At 39.7% G+C, this 18,096-nt stretch overlaps 1 protein-coding gene across 3 annotated transcripts in view; it reads right to left on the reverse strand.

Annotated features, from left to right (window-relative positions):
• Nucleotides 1-18,096, reverse strand: part of LOC138755414 (dnaJ homolog subfamily C member 5-like) — a 48,979-nt gene that overhangs the window by 21,485 nt on the left and 9,398 nt on the right. For 2 of the 3 annotated variants that reach the window (XR_011352264.1, XM_069921366.1), the window contains exons 1-2: nt 12,009-12,115; nt 1,656-1,790 (exon numbers count right to left, since the gene is read on the reverse strand). Coding sequence is in view for 2 of the 3 variants with exons in the window: in XM_069921366.1 (XP_069777467.1) it covers nt 1,656-1,762 (107 nt within the window). In the remaining variant the exon portion in view is untranslated. Of the gene's footprint in view, nt 1-1,655; nt 1,791-12,008; nt 12,116-18,096 lie in introns of those variants that run through there. The other variant, XM_069921367.1, reaches the window with a different exon arrangement.

An 18,096-nucleotide genomic window follows, 5' to 3' on the forward strand; every position in this document is an offset into this window, starting at 1 on the left:
TTGGAGATGCAACTTCCAGACACATATACAATAAGCAGGGATGGTGGATAAGTGTATTTTCCAGTTGCTTGAGACTCACTCTTACAATGCCTAAGTAATACACCAGCATTAAGAAAAAACAGTTTAAAACACAAAAGACAGTACAAAATATAAAGCAATTTGAAATAAAATCTGTATTGTAGACCTTAATTATATAAAGTTCACATTAATCAGGTTATTCCCATAACTTACAAAATTTAAATTCAAACCCTGGTCACTGGCGCTGTAACAGTGCTGCGTTAGCTGCTACACTAACCATACCACTGTCATAATTAACCCCCTTTCCCCAAGTTTTCCTGCACCGCTGCTAACACTAAAGGCAGGGACTGTTGTGTTTCTGTGCACAGCAGATGAGGAACAGAAGTTAATGTGTACATCTTAAAGATCCAAACATTGGTGTAATTGAGGTGAGTCAAAGGCCTGAACTGTGCTGTAAAGTTTTATGTTCAAAGAAACTGTTGGCACTCAGGCTTTGATACAAGTATGACTGACTAAGAACAATTTTAGGAAGGGATTGATAAATTGGTATCAACGCTTCACCAGCGTGTTTGTATTCTAAAACCTTTTGTTTTCAGGGATTATCAACAAGCGCATATACTCCGTGTTCCCATTTTCAGGGACTGGTTTTATCCCTAACCACCAGCTGGCTCATATTGGTGTTCATACCTGTAGTTTACCCATCAACCCAGTCCGGATTATATATTATGAAAGTTTCTAAATGGCTGGAGTCCAAAGGGTTAAAAAATTAGCTGCTCCTATAGTTGTCTTGGTGAAAGTAATGCTTCATTGATTCATGGGAAAGTACTGGGCCATACAAGTTTCATGTGCCGGAAGGGGCTTCTACCGTGCTGTATTTTTAATGCTTAAACACATAATTCTCACTTCCATTCATTCTATTTATCCATGGCTTGCAAAAGAACCATTTGCAGCGTGATGTTCTAATGAAGGCAGCTATAATGAAGGCAGGTCTAATTAGACCCCCCCCCCCACCCCCCGCACAATATTTTGGTAGGGGTAAAACACGAAAGTCCGCAGACACTGTGGCTGAAGTAAAAACACAATGCTGGAGAAAATCAGCAGGTCAGGGACCTCTCAGTAGTCAACCATTTCAGTTCTACATCCAACTCCCATACTCACATGTCTGTGCATGGCCTCATGTACTATCCCAACAAGACAACCTGTAAATTGAAGAAACACCTGATTTTCTGATGAGCATTCTCCAGTTGGATGGCTTTAACTTCTTCAGTGTCTGCTAACCTACTCTCCTTTCATCCTCCCTTCCCTTCTCCCATTTTCTTTACTTCAGCTCCACCCCCTGCCCTCTCTATTTACCTAGCCATCCCTCCTCTGCCTGCTTGCTGCTGTGCCTTCCCTCCCTTCTCCATGTATTTCTTCCTACCTTTGGATCATGTTCCTCCCCCCACGCCTCCCCCACTTACCTTTTTATTCAGATGCCTGCAGACATTTTTCCACACCTTGATGAAGAGCTCAAGCCCAAACATCGGTTAATATTTTCATCTTTGCTATATAAAGGACACTGAGTTTCTCCAACGTTGTGTTTTTACTTTGTTAGGGGATTTGCTGAAATATTTCAGGATCTGCGCCACAACACGTACCTGTAGGATTTTTTGATTTCCTCATGTGAAGCTCCTTTCTCTAAACCTAGAATTTGGTAAAGTGCATCCCCCGAGGTGGAAAGTGAACGCTGTCTTTGATCAGTCATTTTAACTTAAGGTGTCTTTATTGAGTGTCTGTAAAACAAAATGGAACTATACTTTATGAAGCAGAAAAAGAAAAGAAGAGAAAATATTACAAATTATTTACTAAAATATTCAACGGATTTGCTAACAAGTTTTATGTTTGTCTTGATAAGGTCTCCATGTAGAAAGTTTTTACATTCCAATGCCTTTCTTGTTAACCCAATCACGACACATTAAATCTTAGAAAAATTATCAGAATGAAAATGAGATCAATCATAATGTGCCCAGAAATAACGAGTGCTGGAAAGTACTTTCCACATTTTGCATGTGTAAATCAAAGAATGTGCTGCCGAGGAAATATTCTCAACAACCATGGTACACATGCACAACAAAAATGGGCATTACATTTGTTCACAAGCATGAAAACATGACCCTTGTCCTGTTACAGGAGTAAAACACGATGATCTGCAGACACTGTGATTGAAGTAAAAGCACCATGTGGAGAAACTCAGCAGGACAGAGAGCATACTTTATATAGCAAAGGTGAAAAGACTTAACCAATATTTTGGGCTTGAACCCTTCATCAAGCTGTGAACAAAATGTGGGCAGGTGCCTGAATAAAATGGTGGGGGTGAGGGGCAGGGGGAGAAGCATAGTGCCATAGGCAGGAGGCAATAGCTGGATAAGGGAGGGAGGGCACACCAGCAAACAAGGGCAGGGGAGAAAGATTTGTGAATGGAGAGGGAAGGAGGTGAGGAGTTGAGGAAAAAAGATGTAAGGGAGAGAGGGAGAATGGGGAGTGGGTTAGCTGAAACCTAAGAAGTCGGTGTTTATGCCATTCAGTTGGAGAGTGCCTAGACAGAATATTAGGTGTTGCCACTGGGAGATTTCTCTCATTGATGCGGATAGAGCGAAGGCACTCAGTGAAGCAATCTTCCAGTCTGCGTCCAGTCTCTTCGATGTAAAGAAGCTGTACAGGAGCAGCAGCTCCAGTCTGCCTGGGTGTACATGCTATCATTCACTGAGGCATAAATGCCCTTGTGAAAAATTGTTTCTGGCAATTGACCTGGTCTCCTGCCGAAGGATCTTCTGGCTGCCATGGATGTTAAAATTTATTTGTTAATTTTTAAATAGACAAGCTGCCTTTAGGAATTGAATTGAATTTTATATTATCAAGAAACGGTGAAAAGCCTTTTTCTAAGGTAACCCATAGTTAAGTACAGCAGGTAGAGCAATAATAGAACAAAAATCTCAAGTTCAACACACAAATGTTCTGGAGAAACTCAGCAGGCCCTATGGATATTGGAGGCCCTGCTGACTTTCTCTAGCATATGTGTGTATTGTGCTTTCACTGTCATGTAGCACATTCTGATTGGAGATGCAACTTCCAGGCACATATACAGTAAACAGGGATTTGTAGATGGTGGATAAGTGTATTTTGAGACTCACTTTTACAATGCCTAACTAATACACTAGCATTAAGAATAAAAAGTTTAAAAGACGATAGACGGTGCAAAATATAAAGCAATTTGGAAAAAAAATCTTAATTATAGTCCTAATCATATAGAGTTCATATTAATCAGATAATTCCTGTAACTTACAAAATTTAAATTCAAACCAAGATTGCTGGTGCTGTAACAGTGTTGCGTTAGCCTCTATGGTACACTGTCATAATTAACCCCTCTCCCCCAAGTTTCTTTCTTTGGCTTGGCTTCGCGGACGAAGATTTATGGAGGGGGTAAAAAGTCCACGTCAGCTGCAGGCTCGTTTGTGGCCTTACTAATATACAATAATATACTAATAAAGACTCTTACTAAGCCGGGATAATGAGACATTTTAAAAGAGTCACCCCAATGGCGAACGGCATCAACCAGCTCTTCATCCTGGACGATGCCATTTTATTCAATCACAACTTTATTTAAACAGCTGCTATGAGCAAAGCACGACCAAGGCACACTGCTGGCTGAATACTTGCTCCCATCTTCACCAAAGTTTTATCTGTATTTCAGCAACATTTACAGACAATACTAAACTTTTATTTAAATTTGTATTGGTTTAAATTTATTTATTTATTTTCCTTGATTTTTTTTGCTGGTTGCTTGAGTTACAGATTTTACTGTACTTTTACACATAAAAACAAGCATTTTCATATGTGTAACATCTAGAATAAACAGATTTTTAAAAAAACTTTTAATTAAACATGGCTTAAGTGCCTGTTTAGTTTTCTGACTCAACCATCTTTTTATATTGGAATGGGCACACCGATCTACAAGTTAGAAAATTTGCATATTTTCCACATTAATTCTGCTTCTAGAATGAAATATCATGTCTTATCTTTTCCTGATTGATTCAAATAGCTGCTATCTGTTCATTAACCAATTAGATTTGCTCAAATGTGAATAAATAGAGAAAATTACTAATGCAAAAAATTTCCATCTTGGAATGAAGATCCGAGTTAACAACAAGCTAACAATTTAATTCAATTATTTCCTCCATAAAACACTACATTTGTAACACTAGGCAGTGTATTCCAACCACTCATACACATTTTCCTTTCTGTTTCTGGTTTGTATGGCTATCAGAGGCTGTTCTATTAAATTTCAATGTTTTGTATAACAGGGGAACACATAAATCTCGTGATTTTCAGCTAAAATTAATTCAAAGACTAAATCATCAGTTACTATCTGCTTCTGAGGGAATATTTACAATAACCACAGCAGAGAAGTAGAACTGGGGTAGGCACCACTCATGTTCACAAATATGCAGGAATTGCAATGCATTACTTGACTGGTTGGAATGTACTGCAGGTCACATCATCTGTGTGTCTGGTTCACATTGATGGTGTGATTGGATCACACTGGGTGTATGTCTGGATCACATTGACAGAGTGACTGGATCATACTGGATGTGTCACTGGATCACATTGATGGTGTGTCTGGATCACACTGAATGTGTGACTGGTTCACATTGAGGGTGTGGCTGGATCATACTGGGTAAGGTCTAGATCATATTGACAGTGTGTTTGGACCACATTGATTTTGTGACTGGATCACATTGACAGTGTACCTGGATTACATTGATGGTGTGATTGGATCATATTGACAATGTGATTGGATCACATAGATGGTGTGAGTCAATCACATAGATGGTGTGACTGGATTACATTGATGGTGTGACAGGATCACATTGATGGTGTGACTAGTTTTCACTGGGTGTGTATCAGGATCACATCATCTATGTGACTGGATTATACTGGGTGTGTGACTGGATCAAACTTGGTGTGTGTCTGGATCACATTGACAGTGCGACCGAATTGCACTGGTGTGGCACGCTGTGCCAAAAGAAAACACAGGCACAATACTGTTTGGGGCAACACTGGTTTATTCCACTCACATAAATATCTAGTTGGGTACTAGCTGTGCTTACAATGATCCCGGGGGGAGAGAGAGAGAGAGAGAGGGAGAGAGAGAGAGAGAGAGAGAGAGAGAGAGAGAGAGAGAGAGAGAGAGCACATGGTCGGGACCTCGGCTTTATACCATGGGCCTTTTGGGCCTACCTGGTGGTCGGATGTCATTAGGCCATGTGCCGTGTCTCTAGGCCACTTGTTGGCCGAATGATGTACCACAGCATATCATCACAACTGGGTGTGTGACTGGGTCACACTGGGTCTGTGCGATGGAGGCAGGTCCTCTCACAGCTTCTCCAATGAGCACTTGAATTGCCAAAACATAGAAAGTCATACCAAGGCAAGATTTACACAGCAAATAGTAGGGTCCTGCATAATATTATAGAACTGAGAGATTCATTGGTACAGGTCTATAATTTCAGGAAGTGCCAATGCATGTAGACAGGTGATGAAGAAAACATTTGGCATACTTGACATATTTGGTCAGGGGATTGAGTACAGGAGCAAAAAATAATCTGCTGGAGGAGTGGGTCGAGGAACAAGTGGGGGGAGAAAGAACTGCAGTCGTTTCTCGGTTGATAGGGTTAGAAGAGTTGCACATCCACTTCACTGGGACACGTCCACGTGGAGTGGTGGAAGAGGGTGAGGACACTTACAGGGGTCATGCTTCACCTCTGGGTGGAGGAATAGGTCAGTGTTTCAGCATGATGGCCTTTTGTCTGAGCTGGGAGGCGGCTTGCTTTTAAAAGGGGTGAAGGGTGCTGGGAGAACTTGAGAAGGATCTGTGGAGGGAGAAGCAGTCAGCCTTTTTGTTTTGTGACCTTTCATCAGATTTGGAACTGGAAATTAGTTCAGGAATGGGTATGTCATGTAACAGGTGTCCAAGTCCTGCAGATGGAAACGTTCCACTGATGATCCTCCAGTCCATCCACTCCATCCTGGCCCACCTGGAGAATGATGCCTCACATGCCAGGCTGCTGTTCATCAAATTCAACTCAGTGTTTAATACAACCATTCACCAGAGGCTATTGGAGAAGCTGTCCTCAATACCCCAATCTGTGTCTGAATTCTGGACTTCCTAATGGATGGACCACAGTCCATCTGGATCTGCAGCAGAACATTGAGCACTGTCACGCTGGGCACTGGTGTACCTCAGGACTGTGTGCCCAGTCCGCTCCCTTTCATGCTACTGACCCACAACTGCAACACCAGATCTAACTCCAACAGAGTCATTAAGTTGGCAGATGGCATGACAGTAGTTGACCGCATCAGCAACAATGATGAGTCGCAATACAGAGAAAAGGTGAAAAATCAAAGTATTACAGAGGTTCAATCTACCAGAAAAATATATTAATTGGATTAAAGCATTATATAATGGACCATTGGCAAAAGTAACAGTAAATGGATATGTATCAAACCAAAATTAAGTAGGTCAACTAGGCAGGGATGACCATTATCCCCTCATTGTTTGCTTTAGCAATAGAAGCATTGGCAGAACTGATAAGAACAGAAAATAAAATAAAAGGGATAAAAATAAAGGAGAAGGAGTATAAAATCATTAATGGCTGATAATTTAATTTGTATAGATGGCCTAGATTATTATGTAGTTGAATACCTAGGTATCGGATTGCTTGTGTTTGCCATCTAAATGGTGATTCTTTCTTAAACTTTGTGAAATCCGCATTATTCATTGGCATTGCTTCACTTTTATTTGCGTTGATCTTGTACCCTGATACTTCTCCATATTCCTTCAATTTCTTATGTAATTCTTTTATTGATAATTCTGGTTCTGTTAAGTATACTATGACATCATCTGCAAATAGACTGATTTTATATTCCTTCTCTTTTATTTTTATCCCTCTTATTTTCTATTCTTATCAGTTCTGCCAAGGGTTCTATAGCTAATGCAAACAGTGAGGGAGATAGTGGACATCCCTGCCTAGTTGACCTGCTTAATTTAAATTGGTTTGATATATATCCATTTACTGTCACCTTCACCAATGGTCCCTTATATAATGCTTTAATCCAATTAATATATTTCTCTAGTAGGTTGAACCTCTGTAGTAGTTTAAATAAATAATTCCATTCTACTCTGTCAAAGGCTTTCTCTGCATTTAAGGCAAACGCCACTGTTGGCATCTTGTTTCCTTGTACTGCATGGATTAAGTTAATGAACTTACAGATATTGTCTGTTGTTCATCATTTCTTAATAAATCCAGTTTGATTTAGTTTTACTATTTTTGGTACACAGTCAGCCAATCTGTTTGCTAGTAGTTTAGCTATTATCTTATAATCTGAGTTAGGTAGAGATATTGGTCTATATGATGCTGGTGTTAGTGGATCTTTCCCCGTCTTTGGTATTACTGCAATTATTGCTGTTTTGCATGAATCTGGCATGTTTTGTGTTTCTTCAATCTGGTTCATTACTTCCAGGAGAGGAGGAATAAATAACTCTTTAAATGTTTTATAGAATTCTATTGGGAGTCCGTCCTCTCCCGGCGTTTTATTTTTCGGTAGTTTTTTTAATATATCCCTTATTTCCTCTATTTCAAATGGTTTTATCAATTTGTTTTGCTGCTCTTCTTGCAATTTCGTAGTTCAATTTTAGCTAGAAACTCATCTATTTTGTCTTCTTTCCCTTCATTCTCAGTTCGATATAATTGCTCGTAGAATTCCTTGAAGTTTTAATTGATCTCCGTTGGGTTATATATAATTTGTTTGTCCTTTTTCCTTGATGCCAATACTGCTCTTTTAGTTTGTTCTGTCTTAAGCTTCCAAGCTAGTATTTTGTGCGCTTTTTCTCCTAGCTCATAATACTTCTGCTTTGTCTTCATTATGTTCTTCTTCACCTTGTACGTTTGTAATGTTTCGTATTTTACTTTTTTGTCCGCCAATTCTCTTTTTTTTGTTGTATCTTCCCTTGTTGCTAGTTCTTTTTCTGTACTTGCTATTTCCCTTTCCAGCTGTTCTATTTTCCGATTGTAGTCCTTCTTCATCTTAGTTACATAACTTATTATCTGCCGTCTGATGAAAGCTTTCATTGCATCCCATAGTATAAATTTCTCTTTCACTGATTCCGTATTTATTTCAAAATACATTTTAATTTGGCGCTCAGTAAATTCTCTAAAATCCTGTCTTTTAAGTAGCATGGAGTTTAATCTCTATCTATACGTTCTTGGTGGGATGTCCTCCAGCTCTATTGTTAATAACAGAGGTGAGTGATCTAATAACAATCTAACTTTATATTCCATTTTCCTAACTCTCCCTTGGATGTGGGCTGACAACAGGAACAGGTCAATCCTTGAGTATGCTTTATGTTTACACGAATAATATGAGTATTCCTTCTCCTTTGAGTGTTGTCTCCTCCATATATCAAAAAGTTGCATTTCCTGCATTGATTTAATCATAGATTTGGCTACTTTGTTCTTTCTGCTAGTCTTTTTTACAGTTTTATCCATCTTTGAGTCCAAATTAAGGTTAAAGTCCCATCCTATCAGTATATTCCCCTGCATATCTCAATCTTCAAAAAGATATCTTGCATATTTTTTTGATCCTCTTCATTAGGGGCATATACATTGAGCAAATTCCAAAATTCTGAATATAACTGACACTTTATCATTACATACCTCCCTGCTGGACCTATTATTTCCTCCTCTATTTTGATTGGTACATTTTTATTGATTAATATAGCTACTCCTCTGGCTTTTGAATTATATGATGCTGCCATTAGGTGCCCTACCTCGTCTCTCCTTAATTTCTTGTGTTCCACTTCAGTTAGATGTGTTTCCTGCACGAATGCTATATCATTTTCTTCTTTCTTCAGTAAATTTAACAGCCTCTTCCTTTTGATTTGGTTATGTATTCCATTAATATTTATCGTCATATAGTTCAACATAGCCATTTAATACTTTGTTTACCTCTCATTTCCACTTCCTCACCATCACCTTTCCCCCATATCCATTTCTGTTTTCATTTTTTGAGCGCACTGTAAGACAACACTTCTAAAACATAAAATATTTCCACTATTCTCACATCTAAAATTCCCTTAACTCCAAATGTCCCCCCCCCCCCCTCTCTGAGTTGCCCCTTGTCCCTTGTCGGGCATCCACAACTCCCCTCTCCATTTGGATTTTGAACCCGCTTGCAAGCATCAACTGATTTCACGGTAACTGTTATTCTCTCCCACCCAACCCCCTCCAGAAAAGACTTTTATCTTCACATATAACAAAGTTCACCCTCTTTTTTTTCCCCCTTACTTCCTTTCTTCCCTTTTCTTTCCCTCCTTTAGTTCTTACTTATACATTATTTTTTCTTCTTTATATGAAATTTGTTGTCATTCTTTGTTCTTGTTACATCTCTTCATCTCTCTTTCTGTCTTCAGGCATTCTGAAAATTCTTGTGCTTTCTCCGGATCCGAGAACAGTTTGTTTTGCTGCCCTGGGATAACTATTTTAAGCACCGCTGGATATCTTAACATAAATTTATAGCCTTTCTTCCTTAGGATCGATTTTGCTGCATTAACCTCCTTTCTCTTCTTCAGAGCTCAAAACTTATGTCTGGGTAGAAAAAAAATGTTTGACCTTTGTATTCCAGTGGTTTTTTGTCTTCTCTCAATTTTTTTCATTGCCTTCTCCAATATATTTTCTCTTGTCGTATATCTCAGGAATTTTACTAAAATGGATCTTGGTTTTTATTGTGACTGTGGTTTCGGGGTTAATGTTCTGTGTGCCCTTTCTATTTCCATTCCTTCCTGCATTTCTGGCATTCGCAGGACCTTGGGGATCCATTGTTTTATAAATTCTTTCATATCTTTGCCTTCTTCAACTTCCTTAAGGCCCACTATCTTTATATTGTTTCTCCTACTATAGTTTTCCATTATATCCATCTTCTGAGCTAACAACTCCTGTGTTTCTTTAACTTTTTTATCACTTTCTTCCAATTTTCTTTTTAAGTCATTCACTTCAATTTCTACAGCTGTTTCTCGTTCTTCCACAATTTCTAATCTTTTCCCTATTTTGGTTATGACCAGCTCTATTCTACTCACTTTTTCTTCTGTACTTTTCATTTTTCTTTTTATTTTACTAAATTCTAGTGTCAGCCATTCTCTTAATGGTTTCATATGTTCTTGAAATTTTTTTTGTACTGTCCATTCATTTTACCTTCTATTTCTCTGTGCAGAGCTTGGTGATCTTCTTTTTCTTCTTCTTCTGTGTCTGCTCTTAGGTTTGTGTTTTCTATTTCTCTACTTTGTATCTCTGTCTGTTCTGACTTTCTTGTTGAGCTGCTTGTCTTAGTTTGTTGGGAATTTTTTTTTATGGTGTCTTGATGTTGGTCCTCTTCTGTTGTGTCTCTGGTTTCCTTTTTTCATTCTCACCCCTCCCGTTCCCATTATTTTCTGTATCTTCCGGCTGGGAGCCCTGCTGTCGGGTCTCTCTCAGCTGGCCGCCCCTCCCGTCGATGTTGTCTTTGTCGTGCGCGGTTGTGCACCTCTGTTTAGCTTCATGAGCTAGTCTTGTGTTCGATGGGCCGCGACCCTGCAGGGTCTCCACTGACCTCAGGTAGTGGGCTCATCTTTCCACGGCGGGTCCCTGCTTCTTCGTACAGGTAAGGCCTTCACCTTTCTCTTCCGGCGTCTTTCTTTCTTCTTTTCTTCCCATTATTTTTGGCTTTTCTTTCTTTGGTGCCATTTTCTTCACACCTTTATTTTTTATTTGTTGTGATTTGTGTCTCTGGGGCTTTGTTTTTCCTTCTTTTCTGGAGAGGGCTGGCATTCTCCTACTGGCCACTATTCCATCATGTGACTCCTCCCAAGCCTTGAAGTATTTGAAGAAAGGCTCAGGCCCAAAACGTTGGCAATATATCTTTGTCTCCTATGGATGCTGAAAAGACCAGCATTTCAGAGAGTTTTTATCTCTATTTTGAGTCGCAGCCTCAAATAGAAAAAAATTTGCATATTTTCACAATATCACCTCATTCAAGCAAGCTCAAGGCAGTACAGGTTAAGTGAGCTTATGGTCTCCTCATGTGACATACTCATCATCCCAGGAATCACTGAGATGAACTATCATTGCATTCCCTTTTTCTCAGGTATGTCCATTCCTCGGTACAAAAACTGGACCAATACACAGTATTTGAAGTGTAGTTTCATGGGGTCTCTGCAAAATTGGTGCAAGAAATCTATACTCATAATCAAATGCTCTTGCAATAAAGGTTAACTCAGGTAACAAAGATTCCATGTTCATAGACATCATTCAGTTGATTTTGTTCATGTCAGAAAATGCACAAAAGTCTCTCAATATGGTAATCATGTCTAAATGGCATCAAAACCACATAAAATTGATAAGAAAGAATGATTAAAAATGGAGAGAGGAAACCAGTCCTGTCATTCACAGGAACAAATGCAAGTATACATGTCGTCTTTAGAACTTAGAACTATTATGCAAGCTCATTTGTATGTAAAGATGTCCACAAGTCAAGCGTTCATAACCCAGGAATGGTCTGCACACCATTGGCCTTCAAAATTGCTTGCTGAACTTCAGCAATAATTTTCAATAATTCATATATGAGAACACCGAAGTCTCTTTGAATCTAAATGCCTTTAAAACTGTCATCATTAAAAAAAAATACTCTGCTTCAACTTTCTTTTTCAAAGTGACAATTTTCATTTTAAATTTCATTTGCTGCATCCCCACCCATTGACAAACTTGTCTTTATGCCCCAGAGGTTTAAAACCTGAAGAGTTATTTGGCATGGAAACAGATCATTTGGCTCGCTTTTCCCACACAAACCAGTGGACACCCAAGCCCATCAATCCAATTCTTGTCTAAATACTTATTAATCACTTTGCCTCATCCTCCTCTCACCTCACACTGTCACCAGTAAACTTGAATACATAACACTTGATCCCCTTGCCCATATCATCGATGCAGTGCTGGGTGAACAATGGGGAGTTAACAACCATGAGGGCTGACTGACGAATCCAATACGATGCTTGATTGTGTGCTGCTATGGCAATGATTAATGGCAACAAACAACACAGGAAGTAAGGTCCACAGTGAGGCATTTGCAACTTAAACCTATCATCACCTTCTTTCAGTAATATTGCAAGATGACAGGTGGGGAAAGTGTCCTCTAATTCCAATCAAAACCACTCTCCTTACAATCACCTCAGCTATCATCAGACATTGAACAACTAACTGAGCCACTCTGCTCATGAGTTATTTTATGGCAACACTTAAGCCATTCACACTCTCACTTTTCTTTGCCTCTATCAAATGGGTAAAATGTTTTTTTTTAACCAAGGGTTTTGGAGATGTTCCCAGCTGACTGTTTATCCATAAGTGGATGCAATCCTTCAAGCAAATGGAAGATACGGATCCTTCATCTTTTCCTGATCTACCACCCAGCCCATATATAGACCATGTCTCCTATCACAGTTGATATTGAAGATGTCAAAAAGTTGCTGCTTAACATCAATACGGCAAAAGCTATTGGGCCAGAACAGATTCAGAATTAAGGCCTCAAAATTGCAGCTGAAGAACTAGCTCCTGTTCTGCAGTTTATCTTCCAGCAGTCGCTTGACTCAGGTGACCGTTCCCCTAGATTGGAGAAAGGCAAACATCACTCAAGAGGCGTTCAACCACCAACCCGGCAATTTATCATCCTGTTTCATTAACAAGCATCTGCGGCAAACTCCTGGAACACATAATAGACAGCAACCTGATGAGGCATCTTAGCAGTCACAATATTCTTGATGATAATCAGCATGCATTTAGGAAGCATAGATCATGTGAGTCCCAACTTATCCTGACAACAAATGACCTGTCCAAAGACTTCAATAACAATGTCACCACTGATTTAGCAGTGCTCGACTTCTCCAAAGCATTCTATATCATTCCCCACAAAAGATTACTTAGGAAGCTTGGCTACTACAGATTTCAATCCAACACTAAAAGATGGATTTCCAATTTCTTCACAAAACGTCTTTAGCGGGTATGCATGAATGGAAAAAGCTCTGAATGGTGACCAGTGTTAAGTGGTACACCCTGGGCACAGTTAAACCCACATTTGTTTTTACTCTACATCAACGACATTCATGGAAAAGTTACAAGCACCACTAGACTGTTCGTGGAAGACGGTTTGGTATACCATCCAATTAAGCCAGCTGATGACAAGGATGCTCTCCAAAAAGATCTTGATAGCATGGTAGAATGGTCACAAAAAATGGGGCATGTAATTCAATCCTTCCAAATGTGAAACCATGCATGTCACCAGGAAGAGAAAACCAGGGAAAACATCATACAAAATCCTGGGTGTCACCCTTGATGAAAAGAGACAGACCAAATACCTTGGCACCAAAATCTAGAACGATCTGTATTGGAATGATCAGACATATCATACAACAATGAAGGCAACAGCAGTCTTAAGTATTCTAAGACACACTGTCCAACTCCTGTCAAGGAGAAATTATACCTCACCCTTGTCAGACCACATTTGGAATACTCAGTAGCTGCATGGGATCCATACACAAACAAAAACACTACTACCATCGAACGAGCCCAGAGTCAGGCAGCCCGAATTGTCACAAATAAATATGGAAGAGAAGCGAGTGTTACAAAGCTAAAGTGGAACTCTCTCCAAGGGCACACAACCCAATTTGTAGTATCATCTTCCAAGACAGATGTGTACAGCAATTCATTCTTACCCCGCACAATTAAAGCAGGGAATAATCTTCATCCTACTATACTCACGCAACCAGACCCAATTTTCTTAAAAAATCTCCTCCTTAAGCACATCCTCCCCCACATCCAGTTTAAACTCCATATGGAATATTTTGGAGGATCAAGAACCAAATAAAACAAGGATCAGTCAAAATGCAATTAACTTGTGCACACGATCAAACATGATGTTATTTCCACGGAGAACAGCAGAGATTCAGCAATCATTTTTATCACTGTTTTCACACTTCAAGGTATTAATGTTAATTCACAGCTCTCTTTGGCCAAATTTATAAAAGCTTCATAAAACCAGATCATTTTCTCTGTCCTAATTCTTCTTTGATAATTTGATCTAAGAACAATTGTATCACAGTTCATTCTCTACATGCTGTCAGTATGAAATAAATGAGCAATCACTTTTTTCATGAGGTAGTGATTATGTTTTTAAATTCTATATCCTGAATTCACCCTACCCCTACTTCTTCATTCACTGATTTTATGTTGACTAAGTAACCCTGGTCAGAGCAAGGCCCACACTTTATGGTGAAAGATTTCCTGAATGGGATCTAAAATGCCATTGGACTATTTATTAGCAGCTATGTGACCAGATTCCTACTTTGGTTGACAACAATACTACATCAAGCACTACAAAATGTATCTATTAACTACATTTTTTCCCCCAAAATCTATTTTAAGAGAGTCTTGGAGAAAAGGCAAAGTGGGACCAGGTGGAGAGTTTCTTCATGGAACATATGTAATGTGTCAAATGGCCTCTGGGCTGTTCCTAGATCTTGTGTAAACTTCTGATTTTAAAAGGTAAGGAAAAGATAGGCCTAAATGTCCCTACCATTAAAGGCAAATTAATTAATTAGCAGCTAGGCTCTTACTTTAATCAAGAAATATTTATGGCATCTTTTATAAATCTGGTGAAAGAATGATGTGTGATTCAGTGATTTAGACCACCACCTGGTGGTTGGTTACATTCAAAGCTGGAATACTGCTCACCCACCTCCTCTCATCACAGGGAAGTGTCAGTCCCGGATATTGATGTTGGAATTTTTTTTTTTATTAAACAGAAAGAAAGACCCTGTGTTTACATGCTGCTTGTTAATTCCTGCCAAAGGCTGTGTTCCTTGGTTAACACAAGAGCCAACCGTTAAGTCAACAAGAGGCTCTGACTGCAACTCAGGCAAGGTTTCTCACAACATCAAGGACCTCCCAGTGACCAACCATATTAATTCCATACCTATTACCACAATTACATGTCTGTTTATGTTCTAATGTACTGCCAAGTTGAGGCCATCTGCAAATTGAAGGAACAACACCTTATATTCTCCAATCAACCTCTAATATCCATTAAGCCCCTCCCCAGTCTCTCTTTCCCTATCCTTCTGTTTCCTTTCCTCAACTCCCTACCCACTTCCCTTCCTTCTCCAGAGATCTACCCTTCTTAGCCCTCCTACTCAGCTTTCTCTTCTACCCTCCCACTAATATCTACCTATGACCTCCTCCCCCTTCTCTTCTCTCCTCCTCCTCCTTCCCCCACCTGTTTCTTGAGATTGCTGACAAATGGTTCAGGCCCAAACTGTTAACTGCCTTTTATGTCCTATGGATGTGTGTGACCTGCTGAGTTTGTTCAGCATTTTTGTGTACCGCACGAGACACCAGCACCCGTAGTTTATCTTGTTTTAGGTTTATAGCAATTCAGTAATTCTCACCAACAATTTAAGTACACTGCCTACCACTGCTTGATCTTGGGAAGTTAGCAGAGGCTGAGACCCAAAATTTGGTTCGGAGGCAGAGTGCATTCCAGACTCCCTCTTGCAAATGAGAAAACATTTTGACAAACTCACTGGTATTTCTCCAGCATCATTAATTGTCCAACCCAGCTGCACCTTTTTCAGTTCTCAAATATTGTTCTTGCTATCTTCAGGAGATTCTGTTTTATTTAATTTCAAAAATATGCTTTATTCATAACCTATACAGTAAATACAATTGTTACGTCTTTTTCTACATTCATTGCACCACCAGCCCAAGACCACTTCCTACAATATGGCAACATCACTCATGTTTTTCTCCTTAAGTCCCATGAAGCTCTTGAGAGGCCATCACAAGAATCCAGAGCTCCATATTGTAGTCCTTTGTCATAGAGCATTTCGGTTACTGCACTAAGTGTCTGTGCTTCCCTCAGTATGTACTCCTGCACCATAGAATTATCAGATGCTTTGCAGCCAAATGATGCCTATTTGAAATAAACACACTGTTTGGAAATGCAGCAGAGAACCTATGATGGCAAATACCAATTTGATCTGCTTTGATGAGGATGACTGTGGGATGAATAACCAGCCAGGAGATCAACAAAAATACATGTTGCATTTTCTGAAATCTTGCTTATTTAAGGGGCAGATGGGATCTTGATTTAATTTTCAATTTCACAAGTACTGTACCAGAATTTCAGCATAGATTTATATGTGGACATCTCTGGAGTGAGAATTGATTAATCCACGTTCTACATCGCATAGGGCATAGTGAAGCAGTTAGCGCAATTCTATAGCAGCTGTTAGATTGGGTCCGTGGTTTGAATCCTGTGCTGTCTGTGAGACGTTTTCTATGTTCTCTCTGTGTCTGCATGGGTTTCCTCTGGATGCTCCGGTTTCCTCCCACTATTAAAAAAAAATGTATCAGGGGTTGTAAGACAATTGGGTGTAATTGGTTGTCATGGCTCATGGGTCAAAAAAAGCCTATTACCGTGTTGTATGTCTAAAGTTAAATTTATCAAGCCAAAACCACCATCATTAAGTAAACAAGCAAGCAAGGCATTGTAGTTTAACAAATTTCATGGAAAGAGAGTGTATGGGAATTTGGGCAAGGAATTCATGAAACTCATGATGGAAGCACTAAGTTGTAAAATCTACCTGACCATTCCCCAGCCTGTCCCTTATTAAAACAGAGCTGCTCGACTGTTCATTAGTTATAAACTGTAGGCTGCTGTAATGGGTAGACTACATGATTGCCACATGCTTGGTGCATCAACTTCCACTTCTGCCTATGTTTCAGTAGTATCTGAGACCTGGTGCTAGAGCATCTGAAGGGAAATGTCTGGGATTGAGGTCAGAGCCAGTCAGATAGAAGAGAGAGACCCAGTAATCAAAGCTGTTACACAGGCCCAATATCGTCAATGTTCAAGAAAACTCCTCCCCCATGAAGCCTTTGGTGTGGCTGCACTAGTTTCAGTGCATCCTTTGGCACATACTCCTGCATCTTGGAGCATGCCAGCCATTAGTGGCTTTGTAAACAATGTCCCTTTTGAAATGTCCTCACTGTTTGGAAATGAAGCGGAGAACTTGGGACCAGTTCTAAATAATGCACGGAGGAAAGGATTAGCCATCGCTAGATTGAGATATGTTGGGATAGGGAGAGTCCAATGAGCTATTGTTAAATCAGAACGGTAGATTAATGCACCCAAAAAATGGAAGGCAAATATTGGGCTTACTTGAAGCAGATCCCGACTCCATGCAGTGCAATTTAAAATTTGCTGTTCCAAACATGATCAACAATGGATGCTCCTTAGAACAGTAGCGTAATTTCCTCTATCACAGTACTGATTTTTGGTCAGATTAAAGGTTCGTTCCAATGCTACATTTAGAATGTAACCTAAAATTCTTTAACTTTGTCTACAATAAGGAAGACAGAGAGTCACAACTTCATCAAGCACCCCTCACAGAGATGAGGACCCATTGAGGAACAAACTTGCAACTCTCGGTGTACAAGGCCAGTGCTCTAACCACTGAGCTATAGGAGCCTCTTTTAAATTGTGTGGATGACATAAAGTGAACTGGAATGGCTATTATTACTTTACAGCTGAGGAAAAATGCATTTTCAAATGTGAAGCATGTTTGAGCAAACAATTCCAGATCAAATTTCAAAGTAATTAAATTTTGATAAATCTGTAACTGGCCTGGATGATGCCCCAAATGCAAATAAACTCAGCTAATTACCTTCTAATCTAATCTTAGTGGTTTCTGTATAGTATTCTCTAATAGGAAAAAAAATGTTGATACTGTGGCAGCGTACTCACTCAGGGCGAACTGGCCCCGCTTGTAACACCATGTGGCGGGGCAGCCCTGGGAAGATGGTGCCATCAGGGGTTTCTTCCTCAGTCAAACCTCCCATGCAGCGCGCACCTCAGGCAATGTGGTGATGTCATCACGCATGTGGTGACCGAACCACCGCT

The sequence above is a fragment of the Narcine bancroftii genome, chromosome 2 (assembly GCF_036971445.1).
Source record: "Narcine bancroftii isolate sNarBan1 chromosome 2, sNarBan1.hap1, whole genome shotgun sequence".
Classification (NCBI taxonomy): domain Eukaryota; kingdom Metazoa; phylum Chordata; class Chondrichthyes; order Torpediniformes; family Narcinidae; genus Narcine; species Narcine bancroftii.